At 38.4% G+C, this 15,040-nt stretch overlaps 1 protein-coding gene and 1 long non-coding RNA gene across 6 annotated transcripts in view; one reads left to right on the top strand and one right to left on the bottom strand.

The window, feature by feature from the left end:
- Nucleotides 1-12,191, top strand: part of CMC1 (C-X9-C motif containing 1) — a 73,501-nt gene extending 61,310 nt beyond the window's left edge. For all 5 annotated transcript variants that reach the window (XM_051858908.2, XM_008266086.4, XM_051858907.2 and 2 more), the window contains 2 exons: nucleotides 8,910-9,000; nucleotides 11,899-12,191. In XM_051858908.2, coding sequence (XP_051714868.1) covers nucleotides 8,910-9,000; nucleotides 11,899-12,019 — 212 coding nt within the window. In that variant the 3' untranslated portion in view covers nucleotides 12,020-12,191. The remainder of the gene's footprint in view (nucleotides 1-8,909; nucleotides 9,001-11,898) is intronic.
- On the bottom strand, nucleotides 651-11,947 carry LOC138849404 (uncharacterized). Its single transcript, XR_011388229.2, has 3 exons — nucleotides 11,873-11,947; nucleotides 11,257-11,369; nucleotides 651-1,481 (listed from the first exon to the last, which is right to left on the bottom strand). It is a non-coding gene; the product is annotated as an uncharacterized LOC138849404 (long non-coding RNA).
- Nucleotides 12,192-15,040: the final 2,849 nt, after the last annotated feature.

The following is a 15,040-nucleotide window of genomic DNA, read 5'->3' on the forward strand; positions in this document are numbered from 1 at the left end:
AGGTCATTCTCACTCTAACCTTTCCATTTCCAGAAAGTCAGAACAAGGCAGCTTGTCTTTTGTAGGACTGCCCTGGTGAGTGATGTCTAACGGTCACTGTGGGCCCACACTTGTCCCCAGAATGGGCTGTGAAACCACCTGTAAGTATAAGAAGTATAGCAGGTTACTTTATTACTTGCATTCTTAAAAACATTGGTCCTACTTTCAATTCCTGTTTGGTATAGGGTGTGGGAAAAAGTGAAGCACCCACTAGGAGGTGGTGAGAATGTCCAGAAGTCTCCACCTCCAGAAGTGTGTCCCGTTTTGTGTTTTGCTTTTGCTCAGTATCTCTTGACAGGTCTTTAGCATCGAAAACTGTAGGGAGCTGAGAGACTATGTAAGGAAAATGTATAGTGTAAAGCAGGCACATTCATTTATGTGTCTCTTGCCTTGTCATTTTCTAATTCTTAAAGTTTGCCGTTAACCATGCTTGTGGATTCTACTGTTTGGGAACACTTAGGACATCTCTATAATTTTAAAAAGTATTTTGGTGCTTTCCTTAGCCGCACTACACTGTGATAATGTCTACCTTTAGAATTCTGGTAGCTTAAAACATAAAACACAAGATTTAGTATACAGTTTCAAGAAAGCATTTTCTATGATGAAATTCCTGATTTAAAATGTTTAAATATGTTTTATTGGAGTTCCGCAGAGTGGGGTATGGAATCAGAGAGTGAAGTATCCAATACCATTTCACTGTAGATGATTACTGAGTTGCCACTTAGGAAAAGTCCAGAGAATCTCTCTCGCTACATTAGTGGTAGAACAGTCCGAGGCTCTTGCTTTCCTGGTCTGCTGGTGACCTCATTTTGAGAACTGGCCTGGGTTGGTTCTGTTCTGTGAGAATGACAATTTCTTCTCTGTATAGGGGGTTTTCCCATGTTCTGATTGTTGAATACATAGTCCAATAGCAGTGATAGATACTTTTCTGGAACTAAAAAGATCTGGTGGTAGGTCAACCAGATGCACTAAGTGATGTTGGAAATATGATGTAACCTACTTAAAGCTCGGCTTCCTTATCTGGCAAATGAAGATAATATACCTATTTGATAGTGGTTTTGTAAAACTGACATGTGCTAATAAGCATGAAATACTTCATATAGTGCCTGGCACTTAAGTGTATCTTAGTTGTCATTATCATGTTGTTACTACTGTTATCAGCACCTTTAAAAAATTCTGCAAAAAATAATTCTGAAATTACATGGAAAAACAGAAAACAAGAAGGCCACCTGAAGTTAGATATGTCTTCTAATGAAGAAATGAATCAAGAATGATTCAAGATGTAGTCAACATTACTAATGTATCCTTGACCTCTGGTTTTCCATAAATTGAAATCTTAAACAGTAAAAGCAGTGTTAAGAGGGAGTTTAGAGCAGTTGGTACCTATATCAAAAAAATTGCAAAGGCATCAAATAAATGAGCTGTCAGTACATTTGAAGGACCTAGAAAAACAACAACAAAACAACCCAAAATTAGTAGGATGAAAGAAATAATCAGAATAAATGAAATCAAAACCAAAAAATACAAAATATCAGTGAAATGAAGAGCTGATTTTTTGGCAAAAAAAAAATTGATACACCATTAGCATTGGCCCAACTAACCAAAAAAAGGACCCAAATTAATTAAATCAGAGATGAAAAAGCTGTAACAATGGAGTGGAGAGAGAGAGAGAGGAGGAGAGAGAGAGAGGAGGAGAGAGGAGAGAGAGAAGGGGAGAGAAGGAAGAGAGAGGGAGAGAAGGGAGAGAGGAGAGAGGGAGAGAAGGGAGAGAGGAGAGAGGGAGAGAAGGAAGAGGAGAGAGAGAGAGGGGAGAGGGGGACATCTTACATTCACTTTTCACTCACCAAATGCCTGCTACACTTGGGACTTGAGTAGGCCAAAGCTAAGAGCCAGGAACTCAATCCAAGTCTCCCATGTGGGTGACAGAGACCCAGCCTGAGCCATAATCTGCTGCCTCCCAGGTATGTTAGTGGGAAACTGGAATAGGAAGTGGAGCTGGGACTTCAATCAGGCATTCCAGTATGGGAGGTTGGTTTGTCCAAGTGGCATCATACCTACTGTCTCAGACACTCATCCCTCCTTCCTCTTTGAAGCAAGCAAGATAACATCTAACTCTGCCTCCATCATCCCATCTCTTTTCTCAATCTTTTCTCTGTATTTTAATGTTACCTGACTAGCAACCTTAATTCCATCTGCAACCTCATTCCTCTTTGCCATGTAACCTAACATACAAGTTCCATGGATTATGACTTGAACGTTTTCAGGGGCTATTCTACCTAACATAGGCAGAAAATGAAAAAAATAAAAAATAAAAAAAACCTCTGCTGTGTTGAATGAAAATAAATAAAACCACTAGTTTTATATATTTATTAACAATGATACAATACACTGAGCAATACAATTAAAAATAAAATTGTATCCAGCGAACCCTGCCAAACACTTGGTTTCCTTCAATCCTATGATGCTTCATGGTTCTCCAAATCTTTCCAGTCTTTTTATCCCCTAGATTCCTAAGTATTGGTATTTCTCAGTGCTTGCCCAGGATCTTGTTTGCTTACCTAATTTTTAATACTATTATCAAGAGTATTTTGAGATACGCTTCACATTTATATAGCTACCTGCCCCTGGTTAATTCTACTTAGATGTTTCACAGGCTGCTGGTTGAACACATCCTAACTCCTCGTCACCTTTATGTAGTTGTCACCAAAATTATAGTTTCTTTTCTAGGTTTTGTGTGTATGTTTTGTAAAATAGTGGCTTTATTCATTTTCCAATTATTTTTAAATCACAAAACTGTGCCATCATACACCCAACAAGGAATTTAGTAGTTATCTTTGACCCCTTTGTCTGCTACCCTCGTAACTAATTATATTCCACGTCCTGTTACGTTTCAGATGTTTTCATCTACTTCTGTCCATTCCAACTTCTTTGCCCTCCCCCCTTTTAAAGATTTATTTACTTATTAGAGTTATAAAGAGGCAGAGGCAGAGAGAGAGGTCCCCATCCGCTGGTTCACTCACTAAATGGCTGCAATTGCCGATCCAAAGCCAGGAGCTTCTTCCGGGTTTCCCACATGGGTGCAGGGGCCAAGGACTTGGGCCATATTCTGCTGCTATCCTAGGCCATAGCAGAGAGCTGGATCGGAAGTGGAGCAGCTGGGACTCCACCCAGCACCCTTTTGGGATGCCAGCACTTAAGGCCATAGCTTTACCCACTAAGCCACAGTGCTGGCCCCTCCTCTGCCTTCTTAACTGTTTGCCATCTCTTTAGGATTATTGGCCTAGCTTCCTAAACGATTTTCTCATTTCCAATCCCATTTCCTCCACCTATTTTTCAGTTTTCTGCAGAATAAAATGTAGTTGTGTATTCCTTCCATCACTCTCGGGACAAAGCCTCAACATTTTAATACTCTCTGTAAGTCATACTTGATACATGCCTTTCTTCCTCCACCTCACATCCACACCCTTATATCTGCATCTACAAATACACACACACACACACAATCCACATCCATGCTAAATAACAAATGTTCCAATAATTCTCAATTATTGTCTGTAATATGTCCTATTCATCTCCAGACCTTCTCTCCCTTCTGTTCCCTTTGTGCAAAATCCTCTTCTCTTCCTCGTTAGACCTCCACTTAAAGAGGACTTCATATGGGAAGTATTCCCATTCTGCACTTCCACAGCACCCTCCTGTCCCTCCCCTGTCAGCAGGTATGAAACTCAACTGTCTGCATTTTGCATTATCTGCCTTCCCCAGGAATGGCGCAGGAATCCTGTCTTGTTCAGCACAGTATACCTCAGAACCTACACAGTGCTTAAGCACATACAAGTTGTACGAGGTTAAGTACTGTGAAAATGCTTGTTGAGTGAATGAATATTTTGAGACTATGTAAGTATTAATATATGAAAATTAAATATTTACATGTAAAACAACTTTGTAAAAGATGATTTTATCTATAATTATTTGGGAGGTAGAGTTACAGAGTGAGGGAGAGACAGAGAGAAAGGTCTTCCATCTACTGGTTCACTCCCCAAATGGCTGCAAAGGCCAGAGCTGAGCCTACCCGAAGTCAGGAGCTTCTGCTCTCCCACACAGGTGCAGGGGGCTCAAACGCTTGGGCCGTCTTCTACTGCATTCCCAGGCCATATGCAGAGAGATGGATTGGAGCCCAGACTCGAACTACTGCACATATGGGATGCCAACACCGCAGGTGGAGGCTTAGCATACTAAGCCACAGCACTAGCCCCCAAACAGGAACTCTTTTATCTAAAAGTCAGCTGTCATTGCTACTGTGAAGATGAGGATATGCGTAATTTATTTTTCTATTTTATTCTTTGATTATTAAGGAACTGATGCAGTATTTACAGATGGATCTCTTCTTAGACATTAAGCTAACAACGTGATCTGGCAGTCTCCCCCATGCCGTGGTACAGATTAGCCTTTGGAAACAGAAACAGGAAGGTCAAAATGCAGTGAAGAAACCCCCATGTTAGAGTGTGTCCCTGGTAAAAGGTGCTTAGTGGTCCTGCACAGGCAAACTTAGTTTCATGAATCTCAAGGAGAATTTACCATGAAACTCTTTTTGCTTTTGTTAGAATAATGAATGGAAAAGACATACTGTTAAACTTTTTTCAACTTAACACATCTTAATTAACTTCTCAGTCTGGGATTATCTATAACATTTGGCTTTGTCTCTAGGTTGGATTGGATTCTTTCCTAAAGTCAAACTACGAGGATCACTGATGCAGAGATTGCAAGGATCTAGAGTTTTAACATGAAATTTTATAGACAAATATACGTAATGTCAAACTGTTCAGTCTTTCATGTGAGTCCATGCTGTCTGCTGGCTGTCCAGCACAATGTGCTTTATGGCCTTGGTTTCCTTCAGTTAACAGTCATCAGAAAGAGGAGAGCGAAATGCTGCCTTCATTGTGTCTGCCTTGGCTCAGGCCTCTGTTGCCGCATTGGAAACTGGCGACCTCCTGTTGTCATCAGGAGCTTTGGACTTCACAGCTTCCAGAAGGGCTGATGATTACTGCGAGTGGCACAGCACTTAGGCACTGTCTACAGGGACCTGGCTTAGAATGTTCCCTGCAGAAGTATTCACATGAAAGATAGCTTTGCTTGAGAAAATTTGTAGATTGTAATTTACATTATGGATTTGAAACTGCAGATACCTTTGTATGAAGGGATACTACTAAAAGCACCCAAACTCTTCCTTTTCAGTTATCATTGTCAGTGTATACTTTGAAACCTCCTATGGTTCAGTAACTGATCAGAAGTGCTTCATAGTCTCCCCTTTCAATTACCTAAATTGTCTAAGCAAATAGTTTTATGCTTACAATTTCCATTTGTAAAGTTGATAGGATACATTATGAATTTAGAGTGATTTTAAAATCTGCCCTAGTATATTGTTTAATAAGCAGAACGTCCAAAGTTTTTTTTTTCCATTTACATTAATTTGATATCTCAAATTTAAAGGTGAAATTCATTAAGGTGATGGTATGGTCATGGAAATACTGCACATTAGCATATATATGTTAAAATTCTAAAATTGGTATCCAAATATATCTGTGTTTTGTTATGCTGGGAAAATAGGCATTTTACAGCCACTTTACTGGTGAAGAGATTAAGAATACTGAATAGGTAGATAGGTATATGTTAAATGCTGTGGAAAAATTCATTTATAAAAAATTGTACATTTAGGGAATATAACTGGAATGATCATATTCAGAGAAATGACATTATTTTGTTTTTAAACTGTCTTCTCCCAGTGAATGCTTAATTTTAACGGTAATTGCATCTGCAAAACACTGTTGCTTGAAACTCACTGAGAGAAGAATATGAAGGATAAGTGATATTTTTAGTTCAATGCATAGCTGTGCTCCATAAGTATTTATCTTTGGCTTAATCAAGAAACCTTATTGAGGTTATTTAACTATTACAATATATTCAGTTTTATACCTTAAATGGGTTAAACACAAACATTTTCAATCTTGTTTCTCTTAAAATTTTTATGTAGAGGCACCAAAATGTCATTTTCATATCACAGTGAAAAGTAGAGTTCTTGTACCTGTTTACAATATGAATTATTTTGTCCATTACCTTGGTTAGACTCAATTTAGAATACCTGTTTTGTAGAAGTTTTTGACCCAAAATTTATTGCCTCAAAAGAATACTTTTCCCAATACTTTAATATATGATATTAAGTAGTTTCTTTAAGAGAAACAAAGGGGCCGGTGCCACAGCTCAATAGGCTAATCCTCCGCCTGCAGCGCCAGCACACTGGGTTCTAGTCCCGGTCGGGGTGTCGGATTCTGTCCCAGCTGCTCCTCTTCCAGTCCAGCTCTCTGCTGTGGCCCGGGAGTGCAGTGGAGGATGGCCCAAGTGCTTGGGCCCTGCACCCACATAGGAGACCAGGAGAAGCACCTGGCTCCTGGCTTCGGGTCAGCGCGGTGCACCGGCCACAGCGGCCATTGGAGGGTGAACCAACGGAAAAAGAAAGACCTTTCTCTCTATCTCTCTCTCACTGTCCACTCTGCCTGTCAAAAAATAAAAAGTAAAGAGAAAGGTAGACAAAGAATTTCATGTTTTTGGTAGTTAACTATACATTCAAAACCTTTTTCTTTAAAGCTTTAGAATCATTATTAACATTCTTCATATTCCTTGTATATTTAATTGAATAAAGTGTACAAGCTCTTTAATATAAACTTGAAAGATAGAAGCAATTTGTGCTAGGTTGTGTTTCATAACACTATTTTAGAATTCCAGTATTGGCAACTATTCACTATAATGAATATATTCTCATGTAGGGTGAAAGATCTTCACTAAAATGTTGTTGCTAAACAAGTGACAAAAACTTTACTGTAAACAGCTTGAGGCTTCAAGCCAATCACAGTTAATCCTGAAGAGATTTGGACAAGTTTGAAAATAGATATATATTCACTTTTATTGTGTTCAGAATACATAAATGCTTTCTTGCATTAACTCCCTATAAAAATTTATATTCATATTAGGGAGGACAAATCTTAAAACAATGCACTTCCTGAACACTGCTGCAAATTTTTCCAAGTCAGTGAAAGCATTGAATCAGTGAAATTCACAAAGCAAACTTTTGTTATTATCCAGTGTTTGCAGAAAAGGGCTGGGTTTGGTCAGCTGGCATATTTTCATTAGGCAAAATTCATGCTAATGATATTTCTTCTGGATGTTATCTGAACTAGTCTTTGGTGGGTATAATGAGGTGACAGGGGTGGAAGGAAGATCTAGCCCATAATTCATCACCACTTTTGAACTCAGTGAGTCAGCTTTAGGCAACTGTGGATTAACTTAACAGACATATATTCTCTTTGAAGATTCTCCATGTCTTAATCGCTATTTGAAAGCATTTTTGCATTGATAGAGGTAGATCTTAACATCATGCTATAAGTAAAAAATTAACAGCTGGGAATAGCTAGATACTCTAGAGAGAAAGTTAATGGACTTGTTGACAGCCATTGGCCACACCTCAGTGTCTCCATTGCTAACAAGCTGCTGAGTTGTATGCAGTCCTTAGTCACAGGGCACAAGGAAGTTCTCCTTGGTTTTATTTGACACATGTGCCCAGCTTTCCTGCAGAGGACCAGGAACATTTGTACTTGGAATAAAGCCGCTTGATTAGATTCAGATTCGATGGGCTGACCTGGGGAGTGTGTGGACACTACTGAGCAAGAAACCAAAAGGGGCTGATCCTGTGTGATTTTGAAGAGTATTAAATGACCCTCATAATTTCCCGCTCATGCATATTAAGTTATTTGAATTAAAGGCATCACTCATGCTTGTTTGTACTCTACCAGTTTTCTTGGAGCATGGCTGTGATACTGCAGGTAGATACAGATACTTGTGTTGCAGGGCAGGGCTTTTAACTCCCAGTGAGGTTCCCCTCTTCCCCCGTGAGTTTAACACTTAAATCTGTCACCTTTGGTTGCTTGTGGTTTAAAAAATATTTTTGTTGGATGTATCTTCCTAGAGGCTCCTGAACTTACAGATTTGCTTTAAGATGACTGTAACTGACATTCCTCAGTAACTGGAAGAATAACACATAAGCTCAAGAAAAGAGAGAACTGGTGATACTTTTGTTTTAAAGATAATGAGAAGACAGTTTCTTGGTTACAGCTTCTTTGGGAGCATGTCTTGTTTTAAAATCAGAAATGGAAATGATTGGTTACTTCCAGCACTTTAGAAACGGCCAAGCTTGGAAAGAGAGCAACCAGTGGTCAGCAGGAAGGGCTGGATAGCTCAGGAGAGTAGCTGCAGGTGGGGAGCACTGTCCTGTAGAAAGGGAAAAAGGCTGTCTGACCCAAAGCCAACTAGGACAGAGTAGCAAGTGGCCAGCATGTGTGGAGCACAGCACCAGGTTTCTCTGGGTTGGTTTTCAAATGGGTCAGAATATTTTAAAACTTCTAAAATAAAGATGTAATAGAAACCTATTTGAAGGGATTAAATGTTAGTCCTGCTATCAGAGGTTAAGGCACTGTAGCAGGGTTGTCTCCACTTGGCTTTGCCACGTATGGAGAACGTAGGCAGAGGCCGGAAGGATGGTACCCTTGGATTCTACTTCTCCTAGAATACATACTCTGTACTAGAAATCCTACTTAGTCTGTCCATTCTGTCTTTGTGAAGGTTCTTTACTGTGTGTCTCAGAGGTCCACTCTGTCCTCTCAAGCTGTTTTTTTCTCGAGTGGATGGCACTCATTCTGCCTTTGTTGAGCACATACTGTGTGCCAGGTGCAGTTTAGGTAATTAGATGTCAACTGAACTATGACTTTAGAACTGTTAGAAATATATTATATTAATGTGATTACAAATCAAATTTTTATTTTCAGATTTTACCAAATGCTGCAAGGAATCTGGAATCCTTATGGTAGTAAAATGTCGGAAGGAAAATTCTGCATTGAAAGAATGTCTAACTGCCTAGTAAGTAGTTTTGTGTGTTGTATATATTGAATGTACAGTTTATTACATGCAACGTATTCTGTATCTTTCTCCACCAAATTCTTCATGTTGAATATACAGTTTCAGTATGTTGAAGATTATATTTTAAAATCCAGCATACTTATGAGTTGTAGCATTGTCTGATTAAAAATATGAAGCCAGCAAACAAGTATATAATTGTATTTATTTCTTCTAAGGTAAGGATACTGAATTAGTATATTGAACCAAGCCTTTGGATTTGCTGGGTTAATGTAAAATTAATTCCTAGGAAAGTTGCAGTAAATCATGGGGATATAGATACTGAAGTTAATCAAATTTATTTTAAAAAACTTTAAATACATTCAGTAATATTTTGTAATTCCTTAAAATCACTAAGTAGAAATGATTTTGAAAAGTGCTTTTATGTTTTATCTACCCATTACCCTTGTTACTGACTAAACAATAATGTGGAATGTTGTAGTGTTACTTGTTGTGAGATGCCAGTTTGGCTATGTTCTGTACACACACACACACACACACACACCTCACTTTGCTTCTTTAGGCTGTCTGATGTGTCAGTACGCTCTTACGGGATTAACTTTTAAAGGTAATGAATATATACAGTCTTTGGGCCTTTTTTAAAATGTTGAAATTTGAAGAGACCTTGAAGATTATCGGGCTTCAACTCCACATTTTTGATAAGGAAATACATTTGGTGTTCTCAGGGTCCCCCCCCCCCCCCCCACATAGACACGTTGATAATTATCAAGCAGTGGCACTGATTCATGGGCCAGGCACTGTGCAGAGTACTTCACTGTAGAGGAGTGAGTTCATTCTGTGACTTAGGATTCTTGCAGTTCTGTTTTCCTGTGCTCTTAAGAGGTGTTCGAGTGAATGAATCTTATACTGTTAGTTTGTAAATTCAATTTCATCTATTAGCCAGTTTTTATACTTTGACTTGGTCATTGTAAAATCTTAGTTTAACATAGAAGGGAATTATAAAGAATTCATGGAAAATCTAAAAGATTATGGTGCAAAAATATCTGATATCTGTGCATGGGGGTGGGAGGGTTCAAGTTACTACTACTACTACTACAAAAAAAAAAAAAAAAAACAAAACCAAAACTATGGGGCAGGTGTCTTAGCAGTAAAGATGCCTAGGTTTGCTACCTAGTTCTGGCTCCAGCTTTTTGCATATGCATACCTGAGAAGCAACTGGTAACAGCTCAGGTAGTTAGATCCCTGCCTCCCATGTAGAAGGCCTGAATTGAGTTCCCAGCTCCCTGTTCTAGACCCAAAGCCCTCCAAGGCACTTGCAAAGTACTGTGTCTCCCTCACTCTATGCTTGGATTTCGAGGTTTCTTTTGGCACCAAAATACACTTCTTATTTGCCGTGGACAGGAATACTATCTACAAGAGGGTAGCCTGGGCTTAGCATCTTGTTCAGTGAGAGCTTAGCCAGCTGTCTGATCTTGGGCAGGTTCCTGTTGGTCTGGGAAGGGTTAATTTTGTTTCATGAATGTAATAGTATATACAGATATATGGTGTTTTACACATCACAGATACCAGGGAATATTTTTTGGAGTTGTGGCTTTCATTAGACTGAATAGCCTTCCTTTCCAGCAGGTAGAAAAACTGGGGAGAAGCTGATTCTATTTGTTTCAAAGAGATACACAAGGAAGGAAGCAAAGAGGGATACCATTTTCTCTAAGTAAACTTAATTACCATTGACAGTCCATGAAATGAATGTAGTAACTACCTTCTCCTGGCTTCTTTATAGTGACATCTTGAAACATTAATGACTTGTACTCCTTTTGAATAAACTTCTCATCTTCAATCAGCCCTCAGTACACTGTGATGTGCCCTGGTTCTGTTGAAACTGCTCTTCCTAATGGGGTTGTGCTAGCTAGATCCAAGTCTTTTTCTTTGACTTCTGATAGAAACCTCTTCTTAAAATTCTGACTTCCTTGATCATCCTCATCTTCCTTACCCTCTTCTCATTCTTCTGAGAAATTTCATGGAGCACCCACAGAATGAACTGGTTTCTATAAATTGTACTTCTCTGGTGCTTTCTTCAAAGTCTGTGACTGAACTTATACCCTTTTGCTCCTTCCTCAAATGCTTTTCTGAATTACACAGCTGTCTGAAAGTCTAAAGTCTTCTCTTCTAACCTTAAGTGGTTATTTCCTAGATCTCCCCTGAATCCAGTATTTTATTTCCAGAGCTCTTCCTTTGGCCTAGGACCTCATTATTTCTTACCTGGGTCACTGTACATCCTCCTCCTGATTTCAGCCTGTCCGCCACATGCCATCAAACTCATCCAAAATACAAAACTGATCTTATAGTTGCTTTGTTAACATCTGGTCTGCTGCCTGCAGGATAAATTTAAATTTCTTATGGTGTAAATGGTTCATCATGATTTGGCCCTTGCACATTCCACCTGTCTCAGGGTTCTGTATGCATCATTTCCTGTTGGAAACAGGTCTTTGTCACAAACTGCTTTCCTCATCCATGTGCCTTTCCAAACATGCCTCCTGTCAGACCTTGGAAACACAACTCAAGCACTTCCCTGTGACAGCTCCACCTCCCCCTTCAGGTTTCCAAAGTATGCTGGGCCATATTATCATCCAGGCTTTGTCCTGCAACACCTTGGGCTCCTAGAGGATAGCAGCTGTGTTCCTCATTGCTCTGCCTGATGGTCCTACATAAACAGCAATCAGCAGGTCTTTTGTCTCCCTTGAATTTAGTAACAGGTTTTCAGTGAGTCTAGGCCCATCACTTAACCAGGCTCAATCTGAAGAAGTAATCTTTAACTAGGTATCTATCTGTATGCCATTAGTAGTTAACTTATATTTAACATTCATATTGTACTCACTTTAAAAAGACTCTCATTTCTTCTAGCTATAATGATCCAGCCTTTTATGAAGAATGCAAAATGGAATACCTGAAGGAAAGGGAAGAATTCAGAAAAACTGGAATTCCTACTAAGAAGAGACTACAGAAGCTCCCCACCAGCATGTAGAAAATATTCCAGTGACATTCAGAAACTGTAATATCTGTGGAAGTCATTTACAATATAAGTCACCTAGCATAATGGACTCTACATAAAAATATTTCATCCTAATTATGAAAAATATTACCTGAAATACAGATCTTTATTTCAAAGTCCTGATCTATTAAATGATAGAAGTAAATATGAGTTGGATTTTTTTCTTCCACAATGTAGTTCTCTAACAGTGATAGTCATTTTCAGTTCCATGTGGATCTGCTTTCAATCTATACAATCATGGGAACCAAAAGAAAGTAAGTAGGACAAAGGTGCTTAACTATGCCATAGAACAATCATGAACCAGACTACTTTCTGGTTCTACCACTTATTAACAGTGTACTTGTGGAAGTAAATTTTAGTTTCTGTTAGGATTCACAGAGTATTGCAAGACCATATAATATATAGGACACTGCTTCAGACATGGTAAATGCTCTTTAATTGCTGTTTACCATTACTACTAAAGGCCTGTTAGGAAACAGATAAGTACTTATGAATTTTACTTACATCTTTAAACGTTTCTAAAGTGCATTTTACATTCTTTTGATCTGTTAACTTAGCTACTATAAATATTTTCTTTCATTTAAAAACGTTATCTTTGTTAATTACTATTACTTAAGGACTCAGGAGGCAACATAAAAAATTTGTCCCAATGCAGTAATCTGGTCTAAGGTTGAACAATATTAAAAACTGTGGTTTGTTAACCAGTTATTAACTTCTTTCAACAAATATAACTGTTTTCTTGCTAAGTATGTTTGTAGTCTTTATATCTAGAAATTATACCCACTAAGATAACGTTTAAATTTGGCCCACAACCATGAAGGAATGAGTTTATTTAATTAAATGAAATAGGACCCTAAAGAATCAATGGATGTTCAAGTTCCACATTTACTATTGAGTGACCCTCCAACTGCTTTGTATTTGAAATACAAATAAATTAAAAGGAGGGAGATTAAAGGAGACAAAAATAAATACAGAAATTTGCAGCCCACATAACATAGGGACAAACAAGCCTAATACTCCTCCCTGGGCCTTTTGGTATTTATAATTCCAGCATACAGAACCTTAAAACCTTTTTCTTTTTGATATTTTGAGAGACTATGTGTCAGAGCTACCACCCCCGGGTTCATTCCTCAGATGCCTGCCACGGCCCCATGACCAGCCCAAAGCTAGAAACCAGGAAGGTCTCTTGGGTGGGTGCCAGAGAATCAGGTATCAAATACAGGCACTCTGATCTAGAACCCTGGCATGCTAATGAATGTCTTAAACACTAGGATCCTTGCTTGCTTTTCTTGCTTCTAATGACCTAAATGAAGGAAAGGCAAAATAATTACTGAAATATACTTCAGAATTTTGACTAAAATCAAAATAGCCAACTTATGTAGATGTGATTTTCCCCATGGGTGCTTGACAAATTATAGTGTAAATTTATTAATCCTGTAACTGAACCTGAAATGATATTTGACATAGAAGCCACTGACTCGGCAGCGAAGGTGGTGGCACTCTAGTCCTTAACATCCACTCTCCACTAAGGTAAAGTGGGTCAGTTTATATAGGGAAAGAAGGGTATACACCCAAGAGTGGTGAGAGCTCCTAGATGTGACATCACTAACTGGGTCCTTATCTTGTGACCAGGTCTTCTGTGCAGACGCTTCTGGGAAATGCAAACAAAATGATCAGAACCAGATAATCAGTGTCTTAATCCTCAAAATGGTATATTGTTAGGATAGCCAGCTATAATCCTGCTCTATCAAAAACTAAACCATGTATTGTAGACTTCAGAATCCTCAGGTTTCCACAATCAAGTCTGGCACATCTTGCTTCCATTTTGTTTACTGCTGATAATCTACAGGGTCTTTTAAGAGTGTGACCTACCTTCTCCAAGTAGCTTCCTGGATGAGATCAGACAAGACTTTATTTTTGCCTTACTAATGTTTCACAGCTAATGTCTCTGTATTTAAATTGTTACATTTTGGCAGCAACTCAGTAAAATAATCGTGCTTTTAGAAATGTAAATTTTTGTATTACCTGAGAGGCAGCGAGAAACCTCTGGGTTCTAACCTGGGCCAGAACATAATTCAGGTCTTTCATGTGGGTGGCAGGAATCCACTTACCTGAGTCACAACCACGAACTCCTACTACTGTCTGCTGTAAGCTGAAGTCAGGAGCTGGGTATCAAACCCAGGTACTCTAATTGGGATGAGATAACCTCTAGGATAAAGGCTTGCTCCTTAAGAGATGTGAATTTTACTTTAGCTAATGAGGGATCAAGAAGGAATAGATGGCTTATTTTTGTTATTTGTGTTCGCTTCATATTGTTGCATTATAGTGGTGCTGATTCAGGTTCTTACAAAAAAAAGATTAAAGCAATTTAAGGGAAGCTTTCTGCCACAAGTTTTAGCAAGGATGAAAGAAGTCAACAAAATTTTCAGTTTTAAATACAAATATTATGAACTACTGGTGGGGCACTGTCAATTTTTTTTTAATCTTACAGAGAACAGAGATGATTCAGGTATACATTTAAAAATTTCTGGTTGAATAAGAATTTTTGGTTAATCTTTCCTTATTAAAGTCTTAATTTATCTAGCACCTTAAAAGTAGAATACTGGTTACCAGAGAGGGATGGGGAAAGGTTATTTAAGGCATACAAAGTTTTATAGTTAGTAGTTCGAACAAATGTTTTCCTTTTCTGCACAGTAGGGTGACTATAATGTATTTCAAAAAAGCTAGGACAAAAGGTGTTGAGTGTTTACCACAAAGAAATAATGTTTGATAGGTGTTTACACTGATTTGAACATTACATACTGTATGCATGTATGAAAACATCACATGGTACTCCATAAATATGTACAATGAGTCAGGTTTTAAACTTAATACCTGTGATAGCTATCATCACTGTTATTTAGGTGGAAAAAAATTCACTAAGAAGCTGGTTTAACATGTCTGTTCTATCAAATTAACAAGAATTAGTAAGCAAATCATGGAATATTACAGGCA

Source organism: Oryctolagus cuniculus, chromosome 4 (genome assembly GCF_051225735.1).
Source record: "Oryctolagus cuniculus isolate XC-2025 breed Fujian yellow rabbit chromosome 4, ASM5122573v1, whole genome shotgun sequence".
NCBI classification, from domain to species: Eukaryota; Metazoa; Chordata; class Mammalia; order Lagomorpha; family Leporidae; genus Oryctolagus; species Oryctolagus cuniculus.